The 15,391-nt window shown below is 42.4% G+C and overlaps 1 protein-coding gene across 1 annotated transcript in view; it reads left to right on the top strand.

Moving 5' to 3' along the window:
• Nucleotides 1–15,391, top strand: part of LOC121578009 (copine-9-like) — a 185,751-nt gene that overhangs the window by 71,494 nt on the left and 98,866 nt on the right. The window contains exon 4 of the mRNA XM_041892046.1: nt 3,875–3,978. Coding sequence (XP_041747980.1) covers nt 3,875–3,978 — 104 coding nt within the window. The remainder of the gene's footprint in view (nt 1–3,874; nt 3,979–15,391) is intronic.

The following is a 15,391-nucleotide window of genomic DNA, read 5'->3' as shown; positions in this document are numbered from 1 at the left end:
CGATACATGGCCCCATTCATTCTTTCCTTTACGCGGATCAGTCGTCCTGGTCCCTTTGCAGAAAAACAGCCCCAAAGCATGATGTTTCCACCCCCATGCTTCACAGTAGGTATGGTGTTCTTTGGATGCAACTCAGCATTCTTTGTCCTCCAAACACGACGAGTTGAGTTTTTACCAAAAAGTTATATTTTGGTTTCATCTGACCATATGACATTCTCCCAATCCTCTTCTGGATCATCCAAATGCACTCTAGGAAACTTCAGACGGGCCTGGACATGTACTGGCTTAAGCAGGGGGACACGTCTGGCACTGCAGGATTTGAGTCCCTGGCGGCGTAGTGTGTTACTGATGGTAGGCTTTGTTACTTTGGTCCCAGCTCTCTGCAGGTCATTCACTAGGTCCCCCCGTGTGGTTCTGGGATTTTTGCTCACCGTTCTTGTGATAATTTTGACCCCACGGGGTGAGATCTTGCGTGGAGCCCCAGATCGAGGGAGATTATCAGTGGTCTTGTATGTCTTCCATTTCCTAATAATTGCTCCCACAGTTGATTTCTTCAAACCAAGCTGCTTACCCATTGCAGATTCAGTCTTCCCAGCCTGGTGCAGGTCTACAATTTTGTTTCTGGTGTCCTTTGACAGCTCTTTGGTCTTGGCCATAGTGGAGTTTGGAATGTGACTGTTTGAGGTTGTGGACAGGTGTCTTTTATACTGATAACAAGTTCAAACAGGTGCCATTAATACAGGTAACGAGTGGAGGACAGAGGAGCCTCTTAAAGAAGAAGTTACAGGTCTGTGAGAGCCAGAAATCTTGCTTGTTTGTAGGTGACCATATACTTATTTTCCACCATAATTTGCAAATAAATTCATTAAAAATCCTACAATGTGATTCTCTGGATTTTTTCCTCATTGTCTGTTCGATGATGAAAATTACAGGCCTCTCTCATCTTTTTTAAGTGGGAGAACTTGCACAATTGGTGGCTGACTAAATACTTTTTTCCCCACTATATATATATATATATATATATATATATATATATATATATATATATATATATACACAGTACCAGTCAAAAGTTTGGACACACCTACTCATTCCACGGTTTTTCTTTATTTTTACTATTTTCTACATTGTAGAATAATAGTGAAGACATCAAAACAATGAAATAACACATGGAATCATGTAGTAACCAAAAAGTGTTAAACAAATCAAAATATATTTTATTTTTGAGATTCTTCAAATAGCCACCCTTTGCCTTGATGACAGCTTTGCACACTCTTGGCATTCTCTCAACTAGCTTCATGAGGTAGTCACCTGGAATGCATTTCAATTAACAGGTGTGCCTTCTTAAAAGTTAATTTGTGGAATTTCTTTCCTTCTTAATGCGTTTCAGCCAATCAGTTGTGTTGTGACAAGGTAGGGGGTGTATACAGAAGATAGCCCTATTTAGTAAAAGACCAAGTCCATATTATGGCAAGAACCGCTCAAATAAGCAAATAGAAATGACTGTCCATCATTACTTTAAGACATGAAGGTCAGTCAATACGGAAAATTCAAGAACTTAGAAAGTTTCTTCAAGTGCAGTCGCAAAAACCATCAAGCGCTATGATGAAACTGGCTCTCATGAGGACCACCACAGGAATGGAAGACCCAGAGTTACCTCTGCTGCAGAGGATAAGTTCAGAGTTACCAGCCTCAGAAATTGCATCCCAAATAAATGCTTCACAGAGTTCAAGTAAAAGACACATCTCAACATCAACTGTTCAGAGGGGACTGTGTGAATCAGGCCTTCATGGTCGAATTGCTGCAAAGAAACCACTACTAAAGGACACCAATAATAAGAAGAGACCTGCTTCGGCCAAGAAACACGAGCAATGGACATTAGACCGGTGGAAATGTGTCCTTTGGTCTGGAGTCCAAATAGGAGATTTCTGGTTCCAACCGCTGTGTCTTTGTGAGACGCGGTGTGGGTGAACGATTGATCTCCGCATGTGTATTTCCCACCGTAAAGCATGGAGGAGGAGGTATTATGGTGTGGGGGTGCTTTGCTGGTGACACTATCTATGATTTATTTAGAATTCAAGGCACACTTAACCAGCATGGCTACCACAGCATTCTGCAGCGATATGCCATCCCATCTGGTTTGGGCTTAGTGGGACTGTCATTTGTTTTTCAACAGGACAATGACCCAAAACACACCTCCAGGCTGTGTAAGGGCTATTTGACCGAGAAGGAGAGTGATGAAGTGCTGCATCAGATGACCTGGCCTCCATAGTCCCCCGACCTCAACCCAATTGAGATGGTTTGGGATGAGTCAGACCGCAGAGTGAAGGAAAAGCAGCCAACAAGTGCTCAGCATATGTGGGAACTCCTTCAAGAATGTTGGAAAAGCATTCCAGGTGAAGCTGTTTGAGGGAATGCCAAGAGTGTGCAAAGCTGTCATCAAGGCAAAGGGTGGCTATTTGAAGAATCTCAAATATATTTTGATTTGTTTAACTCTTTTTTGGTTACTACGTGATTCCATATGTTATTTCATTTTACATTTACGTCATTTAGCACATGCTCTTATCCAGAGCGACTTACAGTTAGTGAGTGCATACATTTTCATACTGGCCCCCTGTGGGAATCGAACCCACAACCCTGGCGTTGCAAGCGCCATGCTCTACCAACTGAGCTACACGGGGCCTTATTTCATAGTTTTGATGTCTTCACTATTATTCTACAATGTAAAAAATAGTAAAAAAATTAAGAAAAACCCTTGAATGAGTAGGGGTGTCCAAACTTTTGACTGGTAGTGTATGTTTTTAGCTAAACAGGTGGGGCTCAAACCAGGTGGGGCTCTGCATGATGGGTGTCGGGTCGCCACTTGCTAAATGTATAAATTGTTATAAATCGCATATTATACCAGATACAACCACAGGCTGTTGTGTACCACTTCTGTTTCTCCACTGTACATTCTACTGTACAACTGCTGCCTCAGTGTTAGGGTTGCAATATCCAAGGAATCTTTCAACCACGATTTCTGGAAAACCTGGGAATTGTTGGTTAATGGGCCATATGCGGTTCTGGATCCGCAGGTTCCAGACCCTTGTCCTATGTAAACACTGACAACGTACAATGCTGTCGGACTGTTCTCTATGACAATAGGATATTACATTTATTGGCAAATGCGACCACAAACCTCAAACATCTCCAAAGTACCTAAACCTTCCCTAATATCTCCCTCCTCCATCACACTGTCACCACAGCTTATAAGAGAAACAATGGGTTCACGCAAAGCAAGACTGAAACCACACACACAAGATTCATGTTTGATTGAATCTGGTGCTCTTCCATCCATCAGTTCCCTCTATAAGTGACAGTGAACATTTGGGACTGTGGGTGTTGGGGGAACAGGATGGTCGGGGACGTTTGACAGGTGTTGTTGCAGAACACGGATCGATAGCGCATCACCGCTGACAGAGAGCATGATGGGACATTGGGACAAAGCACTGATTGATCGCTATGGTTTTAGCAGGTCGGCAGTTGCAAAAAAACAGAGTAAAGGTTGCTTAGAATTATTCAGTCATTTAAAAGGAGTGGAATTCACTCCTTATTCGTAACCACGCTGAGGGTGTTGCATATGTGCTGCAGGCGGCGGCTTTACCCTATTTATTTTTTTATTTTTTATTTTTTTTACAAGCCATCAAGTGACGATGATGATATCATCTCCTATAATATTGACTAATTTCTCTCTTTCTCTCTCCTTCTCCCCCCTAATTCTTCTCCTACCTTCTCCCCCCCTCCTTCTCCTCCCTCCTTCTCCCCCCCTCCCTCCTTCTCCCCCCCTCCTTCTCCTCCCTTCTTCTCCTCCCTCCTTCGCCTGTTCCCGGAGCAGTTTGGCCGAACAGAAGTGATCGATAACACCCTGAACCCGGACTTTGTTCGGAAGTTTGTCCTGGATTTCTTCTTCGAGGAGAAGCAGAATCTTCGCTTTGATGTGTAAGTGGAGACCTTGTCTCCCTCTCTCTTCTCCTCTATTGTACTTTTCTCCCTTCTTCTATTTTCTCCTCCTGTCCACCAGAGAATGATTCAAGAGGTTTCATTACCAAGGTTCACTGAATAATCACTTGATGTATCAATACTAAGGGCCCAATTCAATCAAACCAGGGTCATGTTCAGTTGGGCACACCGTAGCAAAACACACTTTATTTGGATAGTCCGGATTTTCCATCTGTAGGTGCTCTACAGATGTTCACGCTACCAACAAACTATATTTTGCTAAGCAGCTGCTTGCTAAGTTTAGGGTTAGGGTAAGGGTTAAGTTTAGGGTTAGGGTTAGCAGATAGTTAGTTGAAATGTTACTAATAGTCTATAGATAGTATGTAGAGCAGGACTGCCCAACCCTGTTCCTGGAGAGCTACCGTCCTGTAGGTTTTTGCTCCAACTCTAATCTAGCGCACCTGATTCTAATAATTAGCAGGTTGATAAGATGAATCAGCTTAGTAACACCTGGGGTTGGAGCGAAAACCTACAGGAGGGTCGCTCTCCAGGAACAGGGTTGGGCAACCCTGATGTAGAGCATCTACAGATGGAATATCCAACATGAAGTGTTACCACGTTTTGCAACACACAATGGAAATATTTTCTCCCTACTGAACATGATTTTAGGGGTAGATGATTACATTCCTAAGGAAGACGTGGATCTATATGTTCCTTTCACCTATATTTACCACTTTAAACATTTACATCATAAACATCATTTATCATAAACATCATTTTATATTATCATAAGCATCACAAACATTTAGATTAACAACACTTTATTGGTTAATAACGTGGAAACAAAACCGCATTCTGCAGCAATTTGCAGGATAATTACGTTTTTGACTTTTTGAAAAACTACTTTGACCGATAAAGTAAGTCAAAAAAATCATTTCAAACCCAACAACAACATTATAACTCCCCTTTGCCTCAAATCCACACTCAGCTTCCTTTCTGCTGCGAAGGCAGTTCACATTCGAAACCAGGGGTAGAGGGAGTTGCAGGCTGTTGGGGGATGTTACTGTTCCAACTTCCCTCCTTCCCTAGCGAAGGGGGGATCGATGCCCTCGGCAGGGGGCCAGAGGAGGAGAGGAGAGGAAGAGCAGAGACCCCAGCATGTGGCAGGTGGAGGTAGCTCGGGCCGAACCACCCCCTCAGATCTGTAACATTAATTAGGCTACACACACACACACACACACAAACAAACAAAAATACACAACAACACACACACACACACCACGATCAATACCACCGCCAAAACACCAACCGACCGCCACAGCCAGATCTGCCACGCAGACAGGAAGCATTAGTCAAACAAGCAGAAGCAAAGATGTAACAGTAGGTGGATACCAGTGTAGTCGGAAGGCGTATGACGACGGTTGTTGTATTTCATTCAAATCTTGTCAAGAAGGAGGAGGAAAGTCAAACATAATTTTAAGCAAAAACTCTCTTTGTTGTAAGATGAGCAGCCAACAGAATATGTGCTTTTAGGAATAGCCTTGGAGAGATGTTTTGTAAAATCTTGACAGATACTAGTTAGAGACAGTCGAAACAGAATGGGCTAAAACTTTTAAATACAGTTGGAAACTGTCAACCCAGAAAAACAGCTAAAAATTAAATACAGAACATTAATCTGAATCGTAACAAGTCGTACACCATGTGTTCCTGTTCTGATTTAAAACCGACCGGTATAGCCAGCTGTGCAGGAATAGATTGACGGAAAAACATACACACACACGCATTCACTCACACACACACACACACACAAACATCACTAGGCTATATACACCATATACAGTTATAATAATATATTATTGCACATGACAAACTATATTATGCACATCGTTTTAGGATTGCCTGTCCATTTGGGCTCTCCATATGACTTGTTAGTGATAATCTCTAGCAAATGACTCCCTATGGGTTGTGTAAATCCATGTGTGCAGCGTCGCTAATGGGAAGGCTCTTTGGTCGGGGATTGGGAGAATTTGGTTTATTACCTAATTGGGTGTGAACAGTGAGCAAGGGAAACTGTGAGTTGTGTAAAAAACGCATGCACACACACAGGTACTCATACATAAACACAGATGCACACACACACACGCACCATACCGTACACTCTTAGAGGCACATGCACATGCTGAGTTCTCAGGTTTTGGCTAACCCCCTCCCCTGGGACAGCCATGCTGAATCATTAGAGGTGAATTATTCAGTAACAGCCCACAATCGCACATACACACGTACACACACTGTCATTCTCCAGAGCTCTGTTGGCTGTCACATATTTTCTTTGTTGACTGCGTCTTGGATCATATCTGATGTTGTCCTTCACACTTAAAAGATCCTCACACTACACACTTAAAACATCTTTAAACTTCACATTTAAAACATCTTCAAACATCACTCTTAATATATCTACAAACGTCACACTTAAAACGTCCCACTTTAAAGTGCCATCTAACTTTTGTCAGCTGAAAATCTGAAAAGTGACAAACTGAAAGTGTTATTGTAGCTCTAAGAACAGGAGTGACGCTTCACATGAACAAGTGTTCCCCCCTAATTAGCCAATGTGTACTAATGTAGTCTGCTAATATGTGATGGATTGACGGCTCATTAACGGCTAGTACATAAATGCCTGGTTAATGCCTTTCATAAGCTATGAAAGTGTGTCACCAAATGACTTTTACGGTGCACATTCACTGCACCCGTGAACCGGGAAGCAGTTCATTACGGTAGTTACCCACCAGAGAAAATGTTATGCTGCGTTTCCACCTAAGACTTACGCCGGTGTTTTACCCAAATGGCTCAGACTTTACTATTTCCATCTCTACGGACCGGCGCCGGTGTCTCACTGGGCCATGGCCTCGGCGGACTGGCTCTGACTTGGTGCTTACATTAACAGAAACGTTGTGCCTTCCTGTATTATGCTTAAATGTTTATTATATTCTACTGGTATTCTTTCTTATTGTTGTTGCATTGTCGAGAAGGAACCTGCAAGTAAGCATTTCATTGGACGGTGTATACCATGTGTATCCCGTACATACTGTACAACTAATAAAAGTTAAAACTTGAAACTTGGCAATACACTGGTGTGGGGTAAGTCTTAGGTGGAAAGTCTGCATTAAAGGCCCATTTATTACGATGTTTACGGCAAGGCAGTAGAGGAATGTAATCGACATGCGTAAATGACACCTCAGAGACTAATGACTCGGCATGTTTGGTGATACGGCGGAGAAACGCAATTATCGTGCCGCAGTTTGTGACCTTATGGCGCTCCTCAATCAATAACATGATGATGAATAGCATGATGATGGTGGCAGGTAGCCTAGCTGCTAGAGAGTTGGGCCAGTAACCGAAAGGTTGCTAGTTCGAATCCTGAGCCGATAAGGTGAAAAATCTGTCGATGTGCCCTTGAGAAAGGCACTTAACCCAAATTGCTCCAGGATTAATAATGGCTGTCCGTGACCCCACTCTCCGAAGGGGGTCTCCGGGGGAGTTGGGATATGCAAAAAACACATTTCCAATTCACACGTGTATAATACATACTTGTACATGTGTGAAATAGGACAAATATAAGCACTCACCTAATAATAGGTTATACAGGTTATACAGGCTATTGACAGCCATTCTCAACCCTGTGTAACAATACGATGATCGATATCAACTTTTTGTTTGTCGGAATCACACCTGTCATCCTTGTGACATAAGTAAGTGAGGTCAGAGGAGGTATATGGAAATAAACTTGGTGCCTATTGCATTTCCAGGATAGTCCAGATATGGATCTTCAAGGCCCCAGGGGAGTGCTGCCGCTGTTGTCTCCCTGATTTGAGGTCACGTGAGGTGGCTCCAATAAAAGGGAGAGCCCCTGTTGGGGCTGGATGAATAATTTAACCACCCCCTTCCCTCTAGAGATTATTTTTAGCATCCTGAATCACAATAGATAGGGAAGGTAGGAAGTGCCGTGGAGGCACTGTAAAGTCTTAGAAATAGGGAAGAGATAGGACTTAAAGATAGGGATAGAGATAGGGCTTAAAGATAGGGATAGAGATAGGGCTTAAAGATAGGGATAGAGATAGGGCTTAAAGAAAGGGATAGAGTAAGGGCTTAAAGATAAGGGATAGAGATAGGGATAGAGTTAGGGCTTAAAGATAGGGATAGAGATATGGCTTAAAGATAAGGGATAGAGATAGGGATAGAGATAGGGCTTAAAGATGGGGATAGCGATATGGCTTAAAGATAAGGAATAGAGATAGGGATAGAGATAGGGCTTAAAGATAGGGATATAAATAGGGCTTAAAGATAGGGATAGAGATAGGGCTTGAAGATAGGGATAGAGATATGGCTTAAAGATAGGGATAGAGATAGGGCTTAAAGAAAGGGATAGAGATAGGGCTTGAAGATAGAGATAGAGATAGGGCTTAAAGATAGGGATAGAGATATGGCTTAAAGATAAGGGATAGAGATAGGGATAGAGATAGGGCTTAAAGATAGGGATAGAAATAGGGCTTAAAGATAGGGATATAGATAGGGCTTAAAGATAGGGATAGAGATAGGGCTTAAAGATAGGGATAGAGATAGGGCTTAAAGGTAGGGATATAGATAGGGCTTAAAGGTAGGGATAGAGATAGGGGTAGAGATAGGGATGGAGATAGGGATAGAGATTAAAGATAAGGATAGAGATAGGGCTTAAAGATACGGGATAGAGATAGGGATAGAGATAGGGCTTAAAGATAGGGATAGAAATAGGGCTTAAAGATAGGGATAGAGATAGGGCTTAAAGATAGGGATAGAGATAAGGCTTAAAGAAAGGGATAGAGATAGGGCTTAAAGAAAGGGATAGAGATAGGGATAGAGATATGGCTTAAAGACAAGGGATAGAGATAGGGCTTAAAGATAGGGATAGAGATATGGCTTAAAGATAAGGGATAGAGATAGGGATAGAGATAGGGCTTAAAGATAGGGATAGAGATAGGGCTTAAAGATAGGGATAGAGATAGGGCTTAAAGATAGGGATAGAGATAGGGCTTAAAGATAAGGATATAGATAGGGCTTAAAGGTAGGGATAGAGATAGGGGTAGAGATAGGGCTTAAAGATAGGGATATAGATAGGGCTTAAAGATAGGGATGGAGATAGGGATATAGATTAAAGATAGGGATAGAGATAGGGCTTAAATATAGGGATAGAGATAGGGCTTAAAGATAGGGATAGAGATAGGGCTTAAAGATAAGGATAGATAGGGCTTAAAGATAAGGGATAGAGATAGGGATAGAGATAGGGCTTAAAGATAGGGATAGAAATAGGGCTTAAAGATAGGGATAGAGATAGGGCTTAAATATAGGGATAGAGATAGGGCTTAAAGATAAGGATGGAGATAGGGCTTAAAGGTAGGGATAGAGATAGGGGTAGAGATAGGGCTTAAAGATAGGGATAGAGATAGGGCTTAAAGATAGGGATGGAGATAGGGATAGAGATTAAAGATAGGGATAGAGATAGGGCTTAAAGATAGGGATAGAGATAGGGCTTAAAGGTAGGGATAGAGATAGGGGTAGAGATAGGGCTTAAATATAGGGATAGAGATAGGGCTTAAAGATAGGGATGGAGATAGGGATAGAGATTAAAGATAGTGATAGAGATAGGGCTTAAAGATATGGATAGAGATAGGGCTTAAAGATAGGGATAGAGATAGGGCTTAAAGATAAGGATAGAGATAGGGCTTAAAGATAAGGGATATAGATAGGGATAGGGATAGGGCTTAAAGATAGGGATAGAAATAGGGCTTAAAGATAGGGATAGAGATAGGGCTTAAAGATAGGGATAGAGATAGGGCTAAAAGATAGGGATAGAGATAGGGCTTAAAGATAAGGATAGAGATAGGGCTTAAAGGTAGGGATAGAGATCGGGGTAGAGATAGGGCTTAAAGATAGGGATAGAGATAGGGCTTAAAGATAGGGATGGAGATAGAGATAGAGTTTAAAGATATGGATAGAGATAGGGCTTAAATGTAGGGATAGAGATAGGGGTAGAGATAGGGCTTAAAGATAGGGATAGAGATAGGGCTTAAAATAGGGATGGAGATAGGGATAGATATTAAAGATAGGGATAGAGATAGGGCTTAAAGATAGGGATAGAGATAGGGATAGAGCTAGGGCTTAGAGATAGGGAAAGAGATAGCGATAGAGATAGGGATAGAGATAGGGATAGAGATAAGGCTTAAAGATAGGGCTGAAAGATAAGGATAGAGATAGGGCTTAAAGATAGGGAAAGAGTTAGGGATAGAGATTACCCCAGGGGAGTTGTTACAGATTAATTTTAGACAGTTTGCTACATTAGGAAAATAATCCTGCAGCAACAGGAAATGTGAATTAGTATGTGAATTATAATTAATGGACATTTATGTAGGGGTTGATACATTTTTCGTTAGGGCAAATCAAGTATGACATTTCAAAGTGGAAATTATAAACTTCAGAAGTCTTTTTAAACCTCAAATATACTACACGTTGTACATTTCCTGCATTGCAAAAGCATGTTATATGTGGCGAAGAAAACATCCTTTTCTTTTGTCTCTAATTGAATCATTATATAAAGAATAGTGGGGGTCGGTAGTATTACAGAAGGGCTTCCCACTCTGTTATGACTAGTGTATCGTGGCATAACAAGGCTTCGAGAGGCTCAGGAGATAGAGATATATAACACTGTGCATGATGCTCTGCTGTATCCTGTAGATATTTAAATATAGGCATTGGGCCTCAGGAGATAGAGATATATAACACTGTGCATGATGCTCTGCTGTATCCTGTAGATATTTAAATATAGGCATTGGGCCTCAGGAGATAGAGATATATAACACTGTGCATGATGCTCTGCTGTATCCTGTAGATATTTAAAGATAGGCATTTGGCCCGGTGATGCTCTTTATTTTCCATACTTTTCCACAATTATGAGGATCCTCAGGTCAATTAGTAGCCGAGTTCTTTTAAAAAGAGAACTTGACTACTCGTCAAGTCATCGTCACAAAGAAGTAAATGCACGTCATTCTTCTCTCCTAGGTCTAATGAATTGTCAAACGTGAAGGGGAGTTCACATCATTTTCTTCCATTTAGATAATAAGGAATAGGCTATTAACATGACTGTTTGATGCACAAGCAGCAAAGTATGGAAAATAAAACGACTTGGGCTCAGCTGGAATTTTTAAGAAGGTCAAGTCAGAGTGATGGTGGTGTGATTTTTGACACCTTGCTGAGAGAGAGTTGGAAGTAACACTGTCCTTGGAAGGGTGTTATAGTTCGTTTTTGAGCCCATAGTTTTTGTGCTGTTATTGTAGATACAGTAGCTCATAAAGGCCCAACCGAAATGTGACTTCCGCTTTATCCCAACCCCTCTGAAAGACACACATACATATACAGGTTGGAGAGGAGGGGCTGCCACACTGGGCTCCCATGGAGCAGTTTTTGTGGGGGGTTAAGTGCCTTGCTCAAGGGGCACAACGGCAGGCAATGGCATCTCTGGTTGCCAGCTCACTTCCCGACAGATTTTTCTCTTCAGACCCGGGATTGGAACTGGTAACCCTCCGGCTCACCTCCGTAACCGCTAGGCTACCTGTAATGTAATTAAGTAGGCATGGAGCAAACCCTACCATGGACCCCTGGCCGCTATACATTCTTCTGGGTTCCCTATCAGCCCAGGTAAGCCTGTGTGTTGATCCTTGCCTGTAATTAAGGTTTTTGTATATTCTACAAAAATGTTTCCCTCTCATTAGGATTCGCTTTGTATCAACGTGGTAATTTGTGGTAATTCACGCCCCACCTTCCAGGATATCACAATGTGTTTAATGCCGGTCCTTTGTCTCGATTACAAAGAGCTGCCCCGAGTTCCTCTGTCGCCTGCCATGTAAATGAGGCTATCCGATTTTTGGGGCGAGTTTATCGCTCCTCGCACCGCTAAATCTCATTTTGCTCAACGCTTCCTACTGTGTGGTAATTTCATTTGATACCACACAAGCCTGGCTTGGCACTCAATTTTACATTGCCGGAGATGGGATTTGTACTGAGTGAGTGAGTGAGGGGGAATTCCGATTGAAAGTGAGGGATCGAGGAAAAAGAGATATGGAAGACTCATTATAGAGGGAGAGTAGGGAGGGAGGGAGGCTAATAGAAGTAAGAAAGGTTCTGGAGTTTAGAGATACTATAGGAGGCTTAGTGTTTGAGAGCGGGGAGTTCTGCTCTCTACCACTTTGCTAGATTCTGATAACGTGGTTGCTATAGCTTTCTCAGTCTTCAGGAGAGCCTCTCTACTTTTCCTCACCATACACATTAGCCCCTAGCTTTCAGTTCTTTCACTAAAAACTCTTATTTTGCCTCTGCTGCTGTGAAACACGGTGACTACATATGGAAGCAGATTTATGCCAAAATAAAGAGAGGCTGTTAATGAAAGAACTGAAGGCACAGCTTCTTCTGAAAAGACACCACTTCATTTGTGACGAATTGGTAGAAATTAGGCCCTGTGCCAATGTTTGATCCTCATTTACAAATTAACTGGTCTGCATGTGACGCTTTAACAATTGAGCAGCGTTTTTTTAAAGCTCTTTTGTATGTGTTTATTGCATTTCTTAGTTCCTTTCGTCCTAGATTTCCAAATCAGAGTTTTCCAGATGCTGGAGCAGTGAGCTAGGCTGTCTGTCTATCCGTCACACCGTTGTCAGTTCTGTCATGGTGCTCTAGTGCCGCGGCCTCTCTCCTGGCCATGCAGAACCCTCACCTGTCCATCACAGAGCTGGAAAGGAGAGGAGAAACAATAACAGAGGATAGGTTGAAAGAAAAGAGGGAAAAGAAGAGAGTTGGAGGATAGAATAGAAGGGTTCAAATACCTTCTTGATATTTTGTATTCAAAACACAAACATTACATATCAAGAACTTAAACATTATCTTTGAAGATGTTATAAACTTATCTTACATTCTCGTAGGGCCAAGCCGGACTCTTTGAACTACCTATAACCAAAAGGTTTGTCCTACAGGGACAGAAGAAGAACCCTTTATGAAATATTTTTTAAAGAGTGAAGGCATTCATTGTAGCGTTAATACATCTTTCTCTTTATATGTCAGTTTGCATTTGAAAATGTCGTTTCGACAGACTCATTTTGACAACTCAATCTTTCTCCCCATCTTACACTACCTATGTCCTCACTGGACCTAGCGAGTCCGCATGGCTTTGCAATATCGTACTAGCACTACAATTAGCTCTCTGTATCTGAATCCCATCCAAGGGCCTTGTCACTCACTCAAGTTCAACACGGCAGGTATTTCTCCTGGGAACCCAATTCAATAGATGTATGTCTTCGAACGTGCAGGTAACGGGCTACTTATCACCATCAATAAAGTCAACTATCCAACTTAACTGTCTTTTTCCATTTCTATCGTATGTCATTTTGACTATACCGTGGAGTTCCGGAGGAGCTCATCTTGTTTATTACGGTCAAGCATTTGACCCCTCAGTCCTATTGAAAATCTCCTTCATAATCTATTAAAAGGACCCAGGTGATGGCAAGGTTGCTGTTTCTCTTTAGCACGAGGCAGAGCACCGTCCTCCACAGTTTGACTTCAAAAACACTGACAGAAACGAATGGGTGCAAAGAGAGAGAGAGAGGTAGAGAGAGATTCCAGATACATTATATATTCTTGTGTAATGCGCAGTAATTTGTGTAAACCAGTTTAGCAGCAAGTGGATTTCCTTTGTCAAACAAAAGCCTTTTCATAGGAACTCGTTATGTTGGCACTTAAGAGAGCTCCGTGGGGATGACGAGGTAGCCTTGAGGAAAAAAGTGTGTGTGTTTGTGGGGAGGGGGGGGGGGGGTTGATAGGGTCTTCAATTCATACAGTCGATCCTATTTTGGAATTCATTACCATTCGCTCCATATCCATTTGTCTTTGTCATTCTTGACTCTTCCTTCTGATCTAGATACACGCTGCTTATTTATTTATTAAACATTATGTTTATCTGTCCTGTGTGGGTTATGTATCGTTTCGTCTTCATGCACAGCTGTGAAGTCAGGATTTGATTGCAATTGAGTTTAGGCTGCCTGTACTATATGAGGGAGTACATTAATGTATGATTTTACCAGGTGTTTACTTTATAAAGTGATAAAGATACATATTATATATGGTAACTAGTTATTACTTTATCAATGCTTGATAAATAGTTTTGGGTTAATTCCAAATGTACTGAAACAAGTAGCTATTGCGTGAAGATAATAATTTTAGTGTCAAACTAACAACTGATAGCATGTTGTTTTCTAGTAAAAACCAGGTTAATGCCATTTGTGATACATTTTTACATTTTAGTCATTTGCAGACACTCTTATCCAAAATGACTTACAGTTAGTTCATTCATCTTAAGATAGCTACAGTAGGTGAGACAACCACAGTCATAGTAAGTACATTGTTTCTCAATAAAGTAGCTATGCAAGGGTTAGTTCAAGTTAAAGAAAAGCAAGGGTGTTCATTTTTTATTTATTTTAATTAAATTAAAAACAATTTAGGCTACTATTACGGTGTCCATATAAGGACAGTCTCAGAGTCACAAGGAGTTGGTGTCAGTGTCACTGAGACTGTGACGAGTACTGAGGATACGAAGAGGCAGGACACAGACGCAGGAATCAACAATGTATAGGTTTACTTAACACTGAGCAAGAGAACAACAAAGAGCGAGTACACAACAAGACACTAACAATCACACACAACACAACACTGAACAGTCCAGGGCTATATAGGGGTGCACTGGAGGTGATTAGGGTGCGTTGGGTTTCCATTCCGGTGTTGCCGAGGTGGTGCGCTCAGACCGGTGGCTCAGTAGACTGGCGAATCAGAGCGCAGGACGTCGCCAGCCAGGAGGACGACCCCGAGGACGAGGAGCAGGCCGGTCAGGGCGGCGACGGTGGAAGTCCCGAATTAGGTTGGGGTCCAGAACGTCCCCAGCTCCTCTCCTCAGGACCATACCCCTCCCAGTCCACCAGGTAACGGAGCTGTCCCCCACGGAACCTGGAGTCCAGCAGATCCATCATCCACATACGCCGGACTCCCGTCAATGTCCAGGGACGGAGGGGGCATACCCCGGGGGATGGCTTCCGCCAGAGGACCAGGAACCACCGGCCTGAGGAGAGACACATGAAAAGTGGGTGAGACACGGTAGTGAGGGGGAAGGAGCATCTGGTACGATACCTCATTTATCCGCCGGAGGACCTTAAACGGCCCCACAAACCGGGTGCTCAGTTTCTTGCAGGGCAGGCGGAGAGGGAGGATTTTTGTGGACAGCCAGACACGATCACCAGGCTGGAATACGGGTGCCTCACTGCGGTGGCGGTCGGCTTGGTCCTTCTGCCGA

The sequence above is a fragment of the Coregonus clupeaformis genome, chromosome 12 (assembly GCF_020615455.1).
Source record: "Coregonus clupeaformis isolate EN_2021a chromosome 12, ASM2061545v1, whole genome shotgun sequence".
Classification (NCBI taxonomy): Eukaryota; Metazoa; Chordata; class Actinopteri; order Salmoniformes; family Salmonidae; genus Coregonus; species Coregonus clupeaformis.
This window is presented reverse-complemented; position numbering and strand designations above follow the sequence as displayed.